This window comes from Ammospiza nelsoni, chromosome 2 (genome assembly GCF_027579445.1).
Source record: "Ammospiza nelsoni isolate bAmmNel1 chromosome 2, bAmmNel1.pri, whole genome shotgun sequence".
Classification (NCBI taxonomy): Eukaryota; Metazoa; Chordata; class Aves; order Passeriformes; family Passerellidae; genus Ammospiza; species Ammospiza nelsoni.
The window spans coordinates 91,273,242-91,289,438 of record NC_080634.1 but is presented as its reverse complement, the minus strand read 5'-3'; the positions used below and the strand labels follow the sequence as shown (position 1 = coordinate 91,289,438).

The window sequence follows — 16,197 nt, the reverse complement described above, 5'->3', positions numbered from 1 at the left end:
TCTTCCCCTCCTACCACCTCCCTACAAGCCAAGAAGTTGTTTGCTCATTTTCTCATTTGTCAGAGACTAACTCTGAATCAAATAAATTCAGCTGGGTCAGTCAGAGTTACTTTTTCTTTTGCTTTTTACTTCCCAATGTCTTGAGAAACTAAGAATTCAATACTTTAATTCAAATAGAGTTGACTGAGTCATATTGGGATAGGCGACTTCAACAGTTCAGTTCTTCAATTGATCTTGCCTGTTCTTATTGAAGCTCAAACAAAAAACATTCCACTAATTCCCATTGCTCAAAACATGTGTAAAGATAGTTATCTAAGTAACATCCAGTGAAAAAAGGTATTTTAGGGAAAAGGAAAGAAGAAAAAAAAAATTTGAAAAACCAAACAAACACTACCTCTACCCTGGGGCTCCTTTGCAGCAGCACCCTTTTTGGCAGCAGGCTCAAGAATCCAGCTCATTCCTTTTTAAATATACACGAAATTTTAATCATCAAAACACTGAAGTGAGAAGTGACACTTTATGCCATAACATTTTAATGAAACACCTGAGCAAAAGCTGTTTCAGCTTCTACTCCTCAACTTGATCATAAGAGAGCCACTTCCCTTCTTAAACTGTGCCTCTTGAATCACATCATTTAGTCACTGTACTTCATCACCTCTTAGACCGAGATGTTTTCTGGAACAGCTGTTTTCCTTCTAACCACACTAGCAGTATTCTTTAGCAGTTTTCAGCATGCAAAATCCAGAATATCTAGGGTAAACCCAGGAATGAATGAAACAAAAATGGGACACAAAATGTTAATTCTGAATTCTGAAATATTTCTTTTTTATTTAACAGGATAGAAAAGGTTAAGAACAAAACAAACCACAACGCCCCCCTGCCCCCCCAAAAAAGTGACAAACAAAGCTTATATTTCAAAACACACCTCTCTTCTAACAACTAACTACTAAATTTTATTGAAACCACCCCCACCACTGTTCATCTACAGCTAAATTCTAGCTTGCACAGAAAGAAGTTTCAAATCCAAAGTGACATACCATTTTAACTCTATCACTTGAAAAAAAAAAACAAATCAAGCAAAACAATCCACAGTCATTATATGAAAAACCCCACCTTTTTAATATTACATTATTTTTATACTATGTAATCACTTTCAAAATGAAAATTAATATCTTGTCATGAGCTTGCAGAGAAATAATCCCAAAAAATGTGTTGAAAGTCTTTATTTCTATCTTAATTCCATTTTTTCAAAATATGAAACAGTATTAGAAAGAGTAAAAAAAAAAATCCAGCAGTCATCAGCTCAGATTGATGCAGAAGTAAAAAAAAAAAACACTGATGCAGAGTTTGCTTCCACTGGGAAAAAAAATTTAAAATATTTGAAAAAAGCATTCTAGCTTCAACTATTTAAATAAATCCAAAATCTATTATTTATTGTAAGGACAATGCTGGACAAGACATTCTTCTTGCAGACAACAGGCAGTTCAGAAACACATTTTGTTCTGAATAACATTTCTGACATTTCACATTTGCCAATATTCACTCATTTCTAATACTCTGTGTTGCTAAAATTTGAACATTATTTAGAAATTAGATGTGCCAAGTCACCTTTAAAAGCAACTGGATACAAGCAATTTTTCATGAAATAAGCCTTATTTTTTTAAAAGAAACCTGATGAGGAATTAAGTTTTTCAACATTAACATTTTCACAGTTAACTATCTTACTGGTATTTTTCCAACAGTATAAATGCTAGTAGAGGAAAACATATATTTTATGTTCAAATGATTCCATCTGCTTGACAACAATCTATTAGATTATAAGACAGACAACAAGCAAAAATGAATGCAGATGTTTAGCTTTTGAGTTTTACTAACTCTTACAGGGAAAGAGTATTCCTTTATGATGAGCTGGTATCTGAGAGAGCATTTAGAGACTGCATAAAAATGAATAATAAAAATACTGGCATATAAATAGGTCATGAAGCTTAAGACACTCTTCTTGTATTAATCTTACTTAGATTCCTGGGCTTTAAAGTGGAATATCACAGAACTGACAGTGGAAAATGGCTGTGGGCTGTTTACCACAACTGTAAGTTAGAAGTTAAATCACAAAATAAAAGGATTACAGACTCAAACAGGGAAAAGCACTAGGTCAGGACTGCAATCTCTATTAATTAGGTATCCCAGCTGGGCAGTGGGTATGCAGCTGTTAACTTGATCAATGACTTACCTAAATGTCATCTCTACTGATTCGCTTATAAATTACCAGCAAGTGAGACTAATGTACAGGTGCTAATTTATTTAAACTGTTCTCTGCAGTTCTACATAGCTTTATAAACTGCATCTGGCACCTAATGTTAGCTGTCAGTTGTACTTAGACATGCCTGTCCTAACGACTCTGTTCATTAGAAATGAGCACAAATTATGAAATATTGTGAAAAATGATACATCAAATGGAATGGGCAAAGCAAATCAATTAGAAAAACTTCATAGCACATATTCACACATAGGAGAATAAAACATTCTAGCTTCAGAGTGAGGTCTATAATACCAATTAAAAAGCAATTGGTAGACTTGTGCAGAGTTATATATCAATTTGCTGGATTTTTTTTCTCCTCCAGAAATACTGTTGTAATGCACAGCTTAACTTTTCATTCCTAAATGAAAGTATCAGTAAGAGGCAATTCTGCTTGCACAACATCCGAGGATTAGCAAGTAAGTCAACTTATTTTCCTTTTTTAAAACTTCAGAAGGTTTAGCTTTTATTAAACTCTACCTAAAACTCCAGTGAAGGACTGGAATCCTAGGATGTCTACTTTTGAAATACACTGCAAAGACTGATTAACAGCAGAAGACATGGAGGTATATAAGCACTCATCAGAAAGAATTACTGCTGTTCAAAATGTAAAGCTTGGTAATTCTCCTGCCAGTGCTTAAGGAGCTTTTATATTTTTATAACAGAAATTTAATTATGCATAGCAGACACTATTACACACTCTAATTACTTCCCAACACCTGATGGAATATAAAGAAATCAAATCACAGATACTTGGTATCACCAAGCAAAACTACTCTTTTGGCCCCACTTCTCCATCATTTCAGAAGCAGTCTGCAAAGCAGTCCCGTACTTGTCACCTGCACTGCATTTGTAAAAGCTAATTTCCAGAATGAATCTGCTTTTACTAATGGTGGAGCTTAGTTAACGTTGTGCAAATGATCATAGTGCTGTGGCTTTATTAAAAATAAACCACTACATAGATACAGTCATTTTGCATTTCTTGCTTTCTAGAAGCCTTCCCCCTAGACCCTGCCAAGGAAGGAAGGAAGCCAGACTACAGATTAATGCATTCTCCTACCATTAACCTTTCAGGCAAACTGAACGATCAGCATCATCATTGTACTGTATTAACATGGGAGGTATTCTGACAAGGTAGATTGGTGCGTGTTTACTTTACAAGAAAGGAACTCAAAAAAATAAACGTCACTAAAAGTAAGAAAAAAACAACCTCAAAAATACATGGAAAGGAAATTTTACAGTTTGCAGAGAAATAAAATAGCCAATGTAAAGAAACAGCCTGGTGTTACTGCTGACCTCAATGAATAGCTTCACTGTTGACCATACCCACTTACACCTAGACTGGCAGGGTCTCTGCACTGGCACTTGTTTGTAGAAGGGCAGAGAGATTCCTACATCTCTACACAGACACAGTATCAGGGCATAGCTTTGCACTCACAAAGCTTGATTTCCTATGGATTTGTGACCTGAACTCAAGCTGCCTTTATGGATTTTCTGATACCTGATAAAACTCAAGTCTCATTTCAGTCTCTTTCTCAACAGGCCGTTACTCTGGATCGTTTTACCTTGCTGCCTATTTTTAGAACTTAGTTTTGAAGCCTGTCAAACATGTTTGAAACAAGCCTGTATCACAACCTACATATTATTTCTTGGCATAAGCACACTGCCAAGACCTTTCAAATGGACACAGCCATGCAGACAGAATTTTGCCACTGAAAGAGGCAATAAACAAATTTCCTCTCCCTGAGAAAACTAAACCATGGACACCTCTTGCTTTGCACCTCCACATCACTACCTCTACCTTAAGGACCCTGCTGGCCCACTGGGCTGCCTTGGCTACAGCAGTAGAGTTGCTGCTGTGCAAAGAAAACTTCAGCCAAGAGACTTCACACAGCTTCACCTAAGAGTGAATGTCACCAAATGACATTTCTCCTTCCTGCCTCTGATGTATGATAAAATAAGACAGATATGACAGAATTGAAGGCCAGGTGAGACATAAAAAAAAAAAGAAAAAAGAAAAAAAAATGAAACATCCATGCAACAAAACATTTTTCTGAGTGAAAGGGAGCTTATCTCTACATGAGCCTAAATGACAGAGAGAAAGAGGAGGCCACCCATCTGCCAGTCATGAGAGGGAATGACAATAAAACAGTATGTTTGTAGATATTGATATGAGCTTAAATTCACTTCTACATTAAAATCTTCAAGCTAAACCAGTGCATTGGTTATAAAATATCCTATAAAATTTAATATATGTTACCAACAACCACTGTATCATGCAAGAAAACCCTAAATATACACAGCAGGTCAAATTGTGAGTAAACGTTTTGAAATGCTACATAAACCTTTACAGTGCCTCTTATAACCTGACATCAAGGGGATTATCCATTAGCACTTTTCAAAAGAACCCACTGTGCTTTAACAAGATATGGTATACAGCTCTATACAGGGATCTGTGACCTCACATGGTAGCAGAAGTAGAATGTCTATTCACAGTCACAGTTGCAATGTTTGCAATGTATAGCAGCATTCCTGCTTATTCTGACAGTTTGATTAAAATTCACAGAGAGCTGAGGGGCTCATGCTGAAGTAAAGTGCTTTCAATATCTGAAACTCTACAGTAAATTACTTCTCCAACAGAGCAACTGTACTTACATCAATATCCTCTTGGGTAAAAGTTTCTGGATCTTCTCCCATCATGTTGGCTAAATGTCTCTTTCCTAGGTTGAACTCTTCAATCTGTTTTTTAATAAATGCCTCCGTGTACTTTTCAGGTCCTGAGGCTCCTACATTTCTCTTCTGCACTGCTGTAGTGGTACAGATCAGCCTTAATGTCTAACAGAAAAAAAAAAAAAAAGATAGATTTATTTTACATTTCTGGCACAGTGAGCACTAAATAAAATGAATGCATGAATACTATAGCAAGTTATTCATACCTATTACAAGATTCAACACATCACAGGAATAAGTGAGGAAAAGCATTATTACTCATTAAACCATTTTCTTCCAATGGCTTAACATCCATGAACAGGTAAACACAGTCTAAAACCTTCACATTTTCACACATTAGTATTAATTTAGAAGATTTTTTTGATGGAAATAAACATAGTATATCCTAAGTCAGGAACGTCCAGCAAAAGCAAAGAACAGTACTGATCAACAGATCCCATCACAAAAGAAAACAAAAACTATCAGCAAATAATCAGGTTTTGCCTTCACCTAAAGGCAGTCCACAACAAAGTATGATAAGAATATGTGGGGCAGCTGCCTAGTGGCTTTTCAAAAGCCACCAATCAAATACTGATAAAAGCTCTGGAAAGGCCAAGGCATGCTCCTTCCTTGTTTGTGGTGCCAGAATGGTTCTTAAGCTACTTCACTGTCTCAATTAGACCTAATAGAAAACTAGCAGGGCAGTCCAGCAGGCAATACTACTGAGCACTGTAGCAGCTCAAGTCATAACCCAAAGGGCAGTTACCTTCTCAAGCACACAGGTTTGGTCTCACTTCTATCAAGACAATTGGCTGTTAAGATGACTAATTTCACTGATGCTCTCTGCCAGACTAACAGGAGCTTCACTGACAGAGCTGTAATGTCTCAATTCTGGCCTAGAGTCAATATTATGCACTATTTTGGCTCTTCAACATTAGTATTAAAGTTCTCTACAGCTTCACTATTCTACAAACTGAATGAGAACTGATTATTTGTGTGGTCTTCTGTGGGTGGGAGGAGGGAGGGAATCACAAGAAAGAAAGCAATGTGAGACAGAAAAGCAAAGACAGAAAAAGAACCACTTCTGATTCAGAAAAATGCCAATTTTTGTTCATCACACAGAACCCTGAAAGACTTCACCCCCACCCCTTCAACATGCCACGGCTAGGCTTTGTGAGGAGACAGTGCAGCCTCACAAGGCAGAGAGCACCCATGGCACAGTTCAGCCCTGCCAGCATTCTCTGCTCCACTCCCTTTACTCTCCCTGTGCCAGCTCTGGCCCAGGACTCCTCTGCAGCCAGCTCAGCTGCCTACATGGGGCACAACACTAACTTCTGCTTCATCCCAACAAGCAGGCAATTCTCAGCCGAGCTGGTAAGTCTGAGCAGCTCAGAGCTCACTTTCCAGAGAATTGCCAAAGCTGCAACAAGGAGATGGCTGAAACACTGAACTGGGAGAAAGAAAGCAGAGGGGGAGTCCTTTCTTTACCTTCATTTCCTTCAGCAAGTTATTAAATTGCCCCTGATGCTCTGGGAGCTGCAGCCTCAGTCTACCTTTAGCAAAACATTAAAAACCAAACACATGCAGCAACGTGAAGTAGTTAGGGTTCTGATTACAAGGAACAGAACAAAGGTAGTATTCAAAATTATTCAATGTTCTCTAAGTCATGAGAATTGTCTTCAGAACACAATTTAGACATGCTGAGAATTTTGATGATTTCATCCTTCTGAGCTCAGCTAATATAAATAAAACACTTGCTACCCCTCCTGTAACTAACACAAATACAACAGTAATCTCAAAACCCAGTTATAACCACAACATAAACACACCTCATCAAAACAAGATTACATAACTTTATTTGCAAGGCAAACAGAAAAGCAGCTCAAATTTGTACCTTCAGTTAGCTTACAAGAACTTCTCCTGTGACAAGAAGCTTTTGGTGCTCTCCATTCCATGGTCATTTCCTACATTAAGAAGAAATGAAACAGCTTTTCTTTCTACTTTCACAGAGCCCAGTTGGTATTTTGGACACCTGGCAGTCCAGGATGGACTGATCCAACTCATCTAATTTGCTGCACATATGTAAAGCTGCTCATGACAATTTACTCATCCATGCCTGTGTCAGTGTTCCATTTACATAACAAAACAACTCACCTTGAAATTTCAATTTGAAATGAAGACTACAACATGCTGCCCTAAACCTGTATACAGCCTGGGCTGCAAGATAGGTCCCAAGAATTCAATCAGGTTTGACATAGAAGGTAAAGTAATATATGAATAAGATCACTCAAGTCAGAAAGGACTGACCCTCTATGCTTTCACCTGACAGACAAAGATTTGTCCCTCAGGGTATGAAACTCAAGAAAGTAACATATATCTCTGCTAGAAAAGATTTTAAAACAGTTCTAAGGTAGAATTTGGTGCTTAAGAGCCTGTTGCTGCTTCCTTTTCTCCACAGCTTATACATATTGCATGTAGCACTAATCCTGGTTTGTCTCTTCCTTTTACTTTTCTCTTTAATACTCATGTTCCTGTGAGGAAGCACTGGCATAATGAAAAGAATAAATGAATAATGAAATAATGACAGAATGAAAAGAAAAATAATCAAAATTTTAAATGTACACATTTTCCACTGGCAAGGCTCTGGTGATTTCCTTATAAAGCAGTGAGGAAAGCAAAGGTACCTCCACATATTCCCTATTCTTCTCTCCTAGTCACTCCTCAGGAAAGAATTCAATTCATCTTCTAACTTGTCTTAATAGTAACTAATTATTTGTAATTCTTGTTAATGAACATACGATTCCTTATTACTTGGCCCAAAATAGCTTTCTCTCTGGTATGCTTTAAACAGAATACTTTAAAAAAAGATTGCTTTCATCTTATTCCTGTCAATTTCTATTGTAATTTTCTCATTTTTGTCCTTCTTCCCTCAAGCTATTCATATGCTTCCCTAGTTTCAATTCGTCACTAATCAAAAGTCCCTGGACACACAAACTGTTCATAATTAGAAAACAGCCTCTTATGTAAATTAATATCTATTGTATTTGGTACCTCTTCTGGGAGAAGAGCACTGTTTCATGGGTGGCACAGGCAGAAACTGCAAAGCACAGCTAAATGCTTCTGGCATTTCAGTCAAACAAGAAAGCATGCTCCTCTACTTTGTAGAGGAAACCACAGAGGTTTGCATTCACTTCTCACACATTTCATAAAGCACTACTGAAGACTGCAGCCTCACCATTTTAAAAATAATATTAATGCTTATTAGCAATGGTCATGAAATAATATGCTCTTCCACCAGAACATGGGAGAAAGGAAAGCCTTTACTTCTGGACACAACTTATTGTGATTAACCCTTCCTTCCCAACTCCTTTCTGAGCAACCTAGAATTAGAACTGTTGGGCAAATCCTGATTTTACAGGAGACCATAAACTTAGAGAAAATCAGCTTATGTTAAATTTGCCTTAGAAAAAAAAAAAATTAGCATTTTCAGAGAACTTCAACTTCTCTGGCTTATTTTCTTCCAAGAAGAGAAGTAATTAGGACTGTGTTTACTCATCCTGTTCATTTGCTTCACTGGAGTTACACAGATATAAACCAAACCAACAGAGAAGTCAAGTTTCCTGTACTTGTGGAATGGGAAGAAAGGTGGACGGGAGTCAAGAGATTTAAATTCAAGCCCAAAGGTTGTTCATTTTACAACAAGACACAGGAACAGAGACAGAAGATGACACCAAATGACATGGCACATAGACTGTTACACCATTTCCATGATTCTTCCATGCTCTAAACTGCAGACTTCAACCACCTCCTTTTCAAAAACCACGCAGTGCACAAACAAATTTGTACCAAGAAGTTACCTCTGGGATAGGACTTCACTAAGAGATGTGGAACTGGAGTTGTGTAACCACATCAGGATGCTGGACTAAAGCTGCCCAGTGTCCAATTCTCCAGCTATGGGCACAGCTGCTGCTACAGAACCCAGCAGACATGCAAGACAGTCCTCTGTTAACTTGTTGCACAAGAAGAAACATTTTTTACATAGCAATTATACAGAATAAAAATGCTCAGAGCCATCCCAATTTCTAAATAATTGCCTTTTCCTCAGTAAGTGAGTTTTGGATTTCTAGAGCGCTGTTTCACAAAAATGTGTTTTAATTGATTTATTTAAAACAACATTGGTATAATCTTAGATTTTAGTTGGCCTACAAACTAATTATGTGAACCAGTATCAGACTGATGTCTCAGAAGCATTTTGCAAAATACACTGGAAAGCATCACAAGATGTCAGCAAATACGCATAAGTGATTTGCTGGTTTTTTTTATACCTGATTTCACAAAGTATTTTATCAGAAGAAGCTTTTTTTTCAAAATTAAATCCCTTGGCAGGTCACCACAGAACTGCATCTCACCTGCTCAGAACACTCAGAATGCTCTCTGTGCATGTTTAACCAAATCTACATATTAAGTTTTGCTGTACAGTGGGGAAGTAAAAAATAGCTCTAAACGCATCAATGCATGGCAAAAGTCAGATGTGTATAATAGGGAACAGAATTCAGATCTAGTTGTTTTTAGGCTCAAATTTTCAAGTACTAAGGGGCTTTCCAGTTGTATAACAACTGCAAGAAAGGCTTCTCTTACATTTTAAGGTTGTAGTTCTCAAAGTCTGTCCCCAAAGTACCATAATCTCTGTCTGATATAGGTACATTTAACATCTACAGTGATTTAGATAAAGTACTCAACCCAATCAAATTAAAAAGGAACTCTGAACTCTTCTGCTGAGAATAGCTATTCAATCACATCAGAGTCAATGATAGATAGTAACTAAGCTAGACTCTTTTTTTCTTTATAAATATCACTACATCTTTGCCATTTGCTTATTGGAAGAATAGGAAACTACACCTCTTGCTCAGTCAGTGCTAAGGGAACTGAAATGACAAAGTTCCTCTTCCATTTTGCCTCTCAATGCAAGAAACTTTAAAGTTAGGAAATTAAATACTTTCTCCCACTAAGACAGACAAGAAGTAATGAACTAAACAATTGCAAGGTATTTTTAGGACAAGATCGCAAAAAAATTTCCAAACAGTCAGGACAGGTAAGAAATTGTCATAGCAGGTCAGAACATGGATACAGCAACTTCTGCCCTGTTGTCAAACACAGCCTGTATGAGAGGCACAAGGACAGGACAAACAGGTAGTGATCATTTTCCTGGCACTGGCCTCGTTTCCAGCAATCTGTAGTTCAGACATGCCACTATCTTCTTTTTTAATGGTGCTCAGTGGAATGTTCTTCCAAGTTTCTCAACTTGCTTTTTGTATTCACATAAACGCTTGCCATCCTGAACATTGTCACCCAACAGTTCCACAAGTTAACTACACCTAATGGACAGAAGAGTCTCTAAGGCTTCTGGGCCCATTGGCTTTCCTCATATCCTTTGGTTCACAGACAGCTAGACAATTTGTGTATAGCCACAGGCTTAGGTACTGATCCCCTCTCTGGGGGCAAGAGGAATAGGTAAATGATCCCTCAAGGCCCCTGCCAGTCCTGCCTTCCTCTGTGACTCCCTTGAGAACATTCTCTCATTTACAATACAAATCTTAGAACTTAAGGATGTGCCTCGCCAGGAAAATCAAGTTACTGTCATAATCATACTTTTGACACAAAGCAACCAAAGCAACATAAACTATTCCAACTGAGAATGAAATCAAGTATTAGAACATTTTCAGCTTTATTCTTTGTCATTCCTTGCACACCTTAAGAGTATGTATTCCTGACTGCTGCATAAAGAAATACCCACATGGGCACCAGGACTTTATCCCTAATGAGTCAAGTTAATCTAGATGTAACCAATATAAATAGCTCAAATTGCTCCTTCTGGCATTACATTTCATTTTCTTACTGCATCTTCTGTTACCCCATAGCTCGGTTTAATTCAGTCACCAACAGTTCTTCAGCCCATATAATCCTAAATTACTTTGTAACTTGAAAGCATTACCAGCAGGCCTTTTTATCCACTTGCTACTCACTGATTAAATATATATACAGGTGTATCAAATAGCAATGCACAAATAATACTGACAGCAGCTAAGCCTTTTAATTAAATGGCAATCAGCTGAACACTACTACCCCCGAAAACAAAATGATTCTGTTTAATCATAAGTTACCTTACTTGTGGAGCACATTTCCCTCTCCACTGCAGGTATTCAGAGATAGATGCTCTAGTGGGACATGCCCCCGCCCACGGCAGGGCGGGGTATAACCAGGTGCTCTGTAAGATCCTTTCCAACCCTAATCTGTGATTCTGTGCCTCCTGATCTACTCACCTGCTGATCTAACACCATTGACAGAATCACAGCATTGTCAGGGTTGGAACAGACCTCTGGGATCATCCAGTCCAACCCCCCGCCAAGGCAAGGTCACCTGGAGCAGGTAGCACAGGAATGCTTCCAGGTGCCTTTGGAAGGTCCCGTCGAGGGAGACCCCAGTCCCTGCCAACATCAATGTAAACAAGTTCTTCTTCATGTTGAGGTGGACCCTCTTGTGTTTTAGCTTATCATTCAAAATGATCAACCTAAAACCTGCCATCTTCTGCGCTGGCTTTGCTCTATATATCGCTTTGTTAATTCTAGGCTTAACCAAGCTTCTTCTGCTCCACATTAAGGGAAGCAAACACAGCTCACGGAACAGACAGCCTGAACGCGACGCCAGCCCTCGACACTCCCAACCCACGTAGGGCTGGCTCAGCCCCGCCGGCCCAGGAGCAGGGGCAGCAGCACAGCGGGGCCTCCCAAGCAGCGTCGCCCCGTGAGGCCGCTCCCGACGGGGCCATTCCCCTTGGGGCCGCCCCCGTGGGGCCATTCCCGGCCGGACGCCAGCCCGGCCCTCACCGCCCGCCCGGCTCTCACCTGCGCGCGCGGCCCCGCGCCCCAGCGGCGGCACAGCCGCAGCACGCGCCCCACCGCCGCCGCCATGACCGCGGCGCTCCGCCCTCCCATTGGCGGGCGGGGCCGGGCCGCGCCTGCGCGTTGCCACAGCGGCTGAGCCTGTGGCCGCGGTTCGGAGCGGGCGCCGCTTCGGGCTCAGCGGCGCCCCGGTGTTCCTGAAATCCAGTCTTGTCGGGGGAGTGGTGGCTTATACCTGGAGCGACATTCACAGTGGCCACCAGCACAGCAGGAGACCCCCGGCGCGGCCTCCTGTCTCGGAGGGACAGCGCTGAAAGCAGGACTCCTGTTTGAGTACGCAGCGCTGGGACTTGCCCCAGTGTCTGGGCAACCGCATTGCTCTGGAGATTTGTAGCAAAAACCAGATTTCACCTTAGCACTGAACTGGTCTGTTTGGGTTTTTCCTGTGGGGAAAAAAATCAATGAAACTCAGGATCAAGTAGGTTGGAAAAGACCTCTGAGGTCATCGGGTCCAACCCGCGGCAGTCACCGCGGTGCCAGCCGGCCCATGGCACTCAGTGCCGCGTCCAGCCCTTCCTTAAACACCTCCGGGGACACCGACCCCCACACCACCGCGCACTGCCCGTTCCAATGTCTAATCACCTTTTCTGGGAAGAAGTTCTTCCTAATGTCCAACCTAAACCTCCCCTGGTGGTTTAAGCTTAAGTTCATGTCCTCTTGTCCTGTGGCGTGTTACTGGGAGAAGAGGCTGATCCCCAGCTGGCTGCAGCCTCCTTTCAGGCGCTTGTAGAGAGTGAGAGCAGCACAGCTTCCCCCCCGAGCAGCCTCTCCTCCAGGGCAAGCAGCCCCAGCCCCCGCAAGTGCCTCTCATAGGATTTGTGCCCCAGACTTTTCACCAGCTCTGTTGCCATTCTCTGGATGACGTGTTTTAGAGACACAGCGGTCATCTCTTGCTGAGGGGAGGCTGGTGTCCATCCTGTCATCTCCCAAGGTGATGGCAGTGTCTCTGGAGGCTGAACCTTGGAGCCTGAGAATGTTCCAAGTTTCTCTGAGTTACATAGGATATACCCTTATAGGTGATTGGATTTTGTCAGTAGTTTTTTCCTACCATTGGAGAAGTGGAAATGAATTAAAAACTGGCTTTAAGAAGCTTTTCTTTAGGACTTACAGCAACCTTCTTTTTAAGAGAAGTAACTATTTGAGAGGAAATTCTGGAAATGAATCTCTGCTTTTCCAGGTTTATTTTTCTGTTAAGTTTTTATTGGGGGGGGGGGGGGGGGGGCTTGCTTCCACGCATGCAGATGAAAGTACGATTTCCTCTCTGGGTTATAAAAGAGGTTGTAAGAAAACTGGCCATGGGCAAAAAAAAGTCATCCATGCAGGGAGGTCAAGGAGGAGCTGCCTGAAAAGGTGCATTCATTCTTGCAGTTGCCAGCTGTGGAAGTGAAAACATCAGCAGTTTTACTGACATGGATACGTGCAAATGATTGCCATGAGCACTGCACTGAAGGAGAGCAGTGAAGTGTCTCTCCTGTGCACACCTGGCCAAGCGCTGGGAACTGCAGTCACGCTCTCAGTCACGGGGTGTGTGGGGATGGCATTTAGCTGCTAGCTGTTTCTCAGAAGAGAAAAAGGGGTTGGTTCAGGGTCACAGTCCCACTGACCCACCTTCTGGAGCAGCCAGCAGAGCTGAAGGGGTGGAGAATGCCAGCGATGAGTATGGCCTCTTTGCGGCCCATGGTGAATCCCATCTGCCATCTGTCGCCCCGCAGCTTGGCTTTGTTCAGCAGCAGAGGAGCTCTTCAGTCCTCACTGTGCTCAGCAATTGTTACTTCTCACCCCTGTCAGCTCTACAGAAACAAAGCGCCGCTGGAGTGAATGGGTTTTATTCCCCACATATAATTAATCACCAATTAAGCTTGAGGAGCAGGCCACCTATAAAATATCGCCCACTTATTCTTGGTAACTAGTTGATCTAAATACAGCTTCTGTGATTTCCTACATTTTTCTACTCCTATGCTCACTGTGAAAAAATCCTAAATGCGTTTGCAATCTGGAGCGTGATTTCAAAGACATTGGGGTTCATACAGCCCATGGTTTCAGCTGGAGGTTACAGAATTGCTCTTGCATATTGCTGAATAGAGACTGTGGTGTATGTGAAGTCCAGCAATTAAGGGCTGTGTTGTGTTTCTCTTGGATCATTAGAGCTGTCAGCCCTTAGAAACTGATAGCTGCCCCTTCGAGGTGGAAGATTTTTGCACAAATTTCAGGTGTATTGCCCAACTATCCTGCTTCTACCAAAGAGTTTGCCTGCCCCTAGGAGACACTTGTACACTGGTCACTGAGTGACCATTTTCTATACTGATCAGGAGTGCATGTAGCTATTACTTTGGATGTTTTGAAATGGAAATATACTTCTGTGGTAGGCATGGCTAGCATATTCCAGAAAGATTCCTTCTAGTGAAAAGATTCTGCTTCTGTTTGGGTGGCAGAGGTCTGGGTTTGCCAGTTCAAAATAAATTTTTAGCATAAATGAAGGTATGATAAAAGTGAGCAGAGGTTATTTACATGCTCAACCCCCTGCACCCCATCCCTCTGTCAAAATTTAAGACAGAGGTGGAGGGAAATGCAAGAAAACCATGTTTAATCTACTTATCCCAAGATTAACTCCAAAGGGCTCCTCTTTCTGTCTCTGTGTTTAGCTGACAGACTGCAGATGCTTACCTAATCCATGCAAACTACCCCAATGCTTCACTAAGCCCTCTGAGGAACTTTAGTCACTTGTGTGGCAGGGATGTCCTTCTTGAGCCCAGCTGGGCAATGTTCTGCTCTGGGGACCTGTTTCGATTGTGAGCCTGATTACCCATGTCCTTGTGTAACCTGCTGTTCATGCTCTGTGCAATCACAGAACTGGGGACTGTTGCCTGCAGCACATTACCTGCTTTTGTTTTTAGACTTGGATAATGAGGGGTAAGTGTATCATTTGGGACTATTCGAAGCTTTGGAGTGCTGTCTTTGAGGATGGCCTGACATAAAGAAGAGGGTGCCACTGTGTGGGGCTTGAGGTTTCTGAACTGAAAAATCCCTGAAAGCAGAATAAGGAAACCAGGCTGAGCCTGTCACATGCATGGGTCGGGCACAGCTGGAGGGGCACATCTGTACTATATGCAAATTCTTAAGCACAAACCTAGGGCTAGCTCCAGTCCAAAGTTGCTGATTGCTTATGCTACCAGCCTACATGCAGGCAATCCTGAAGTGGGATTTGGGGTCTTCTTTTGTAATCAGAGATGGGATTTGTAGATAGCATGAGTTACTAGTATGGGTAGCAGCTTACTAGTATGGGTATCTGCAGATAGCAGGTTGCTAGTATGGGTAGTGTGAAAACCAGTTGCTTGAGGAACAGGTATCCCAGTGGCAGTGCTGGAGATATATGGCTCTCCAGCTCACTGTCTCATAGAAGCAGCCCAAAAATTGGCAAGAATCTGTGGCAGCCTAAAGATCAATTGAGCCTGATGGCATCACTCTACCAGTGATAGGTGCTTACAGAATCACAGAACATGTTGAGTTGGAAGGGACCCATCAGGATCATCAAGTCCAGCTCCTGGTCCTCCACAGGACCATCATCAAGAGTCACACCATGTGCCTCAGAGCATTGTCCAAAGGGCATTCCCCACCCTAAGGGGGAAGAACATTTTCCTGATAACCAACCTAACCCTCCCCTGGCACAGCTTCAGGCTATTCCCTCCAATCTTGTCACTGGTCACCAGAGAGAAGATATCAGTGCCTGCCCATCCTTGTCCCCTCACAAGGAAGTTGTAGACTGTGATGAGGCATAAAGACAGGGCAGACATACAGAGAAAATGTCTCCTCATTGGTAATGAGCTGAAGAGTGTATTCAGGCTTAGATATGAGAGAAACTCACGCAGGAGAAGAGGTCAGAACTTGATGAAGCAAGATCTGCTGCCTTACAACAGAACAAGCTGACCTGCAGCAGACATGGGGGACTCCATCTGTCAGAAAACAAAGCAAATGGTTGTAGGAGGGTTAAAACTTCACAGGATGCCCTAATCTAAACCCCTTTCTGCAGAGATGCCTAAAATTTTATGTTTTTCATAAACAGAAAAAAAAAAGAGTAGATTTCTTTTGGAATTCTGAACTAAAGTTATTCTTCTTATAAATTGTTTTCTGTTCCCTTTCCCCTGTGCCTTTCTTCCTTAAGCTGTAAGTACTTTAGCTGAAGTTCTGGGGCAGATGAGCCAAAAGGGACAGCAATCAACAGGGGCTGACTGGGTG

The 16,197-nt window shown here is 41.5% G+C and overlaps 1 protein-coding gene across 1 annotated transcript in view; it reads right to left on the bottom strand.

Moving 5' to 3' along the window:
* Positions 1 to 12,081, bottom strand: part of MRPS9 (mitochondrial ribosomal protein S9) — a 33,715-nt gene extending 21,634 nt beyond the window's left edge. Inside the window, exons 1-2 of the mRNA XM_059466229.1 lie at positions 11,908 to 12,081; positions 4,952 to 5,131 (exon numbers count right to left, since the gene is read on the bottom strand). Coding sequence (XP_059322212.1) covers positions 4,952 to 5,131; positions 11,908 to 11,997 — 270 coding nt within the window. The 5' untranslated portion in view covers positions 11,998 to 12,081. The remainder of the gene's footprint in view (positions 1 to 4,951; positions 5,132 to 11,907) is intronic.
* Positions 12,082 to 16,197: the final 4,116 nt, after the last annotated feature.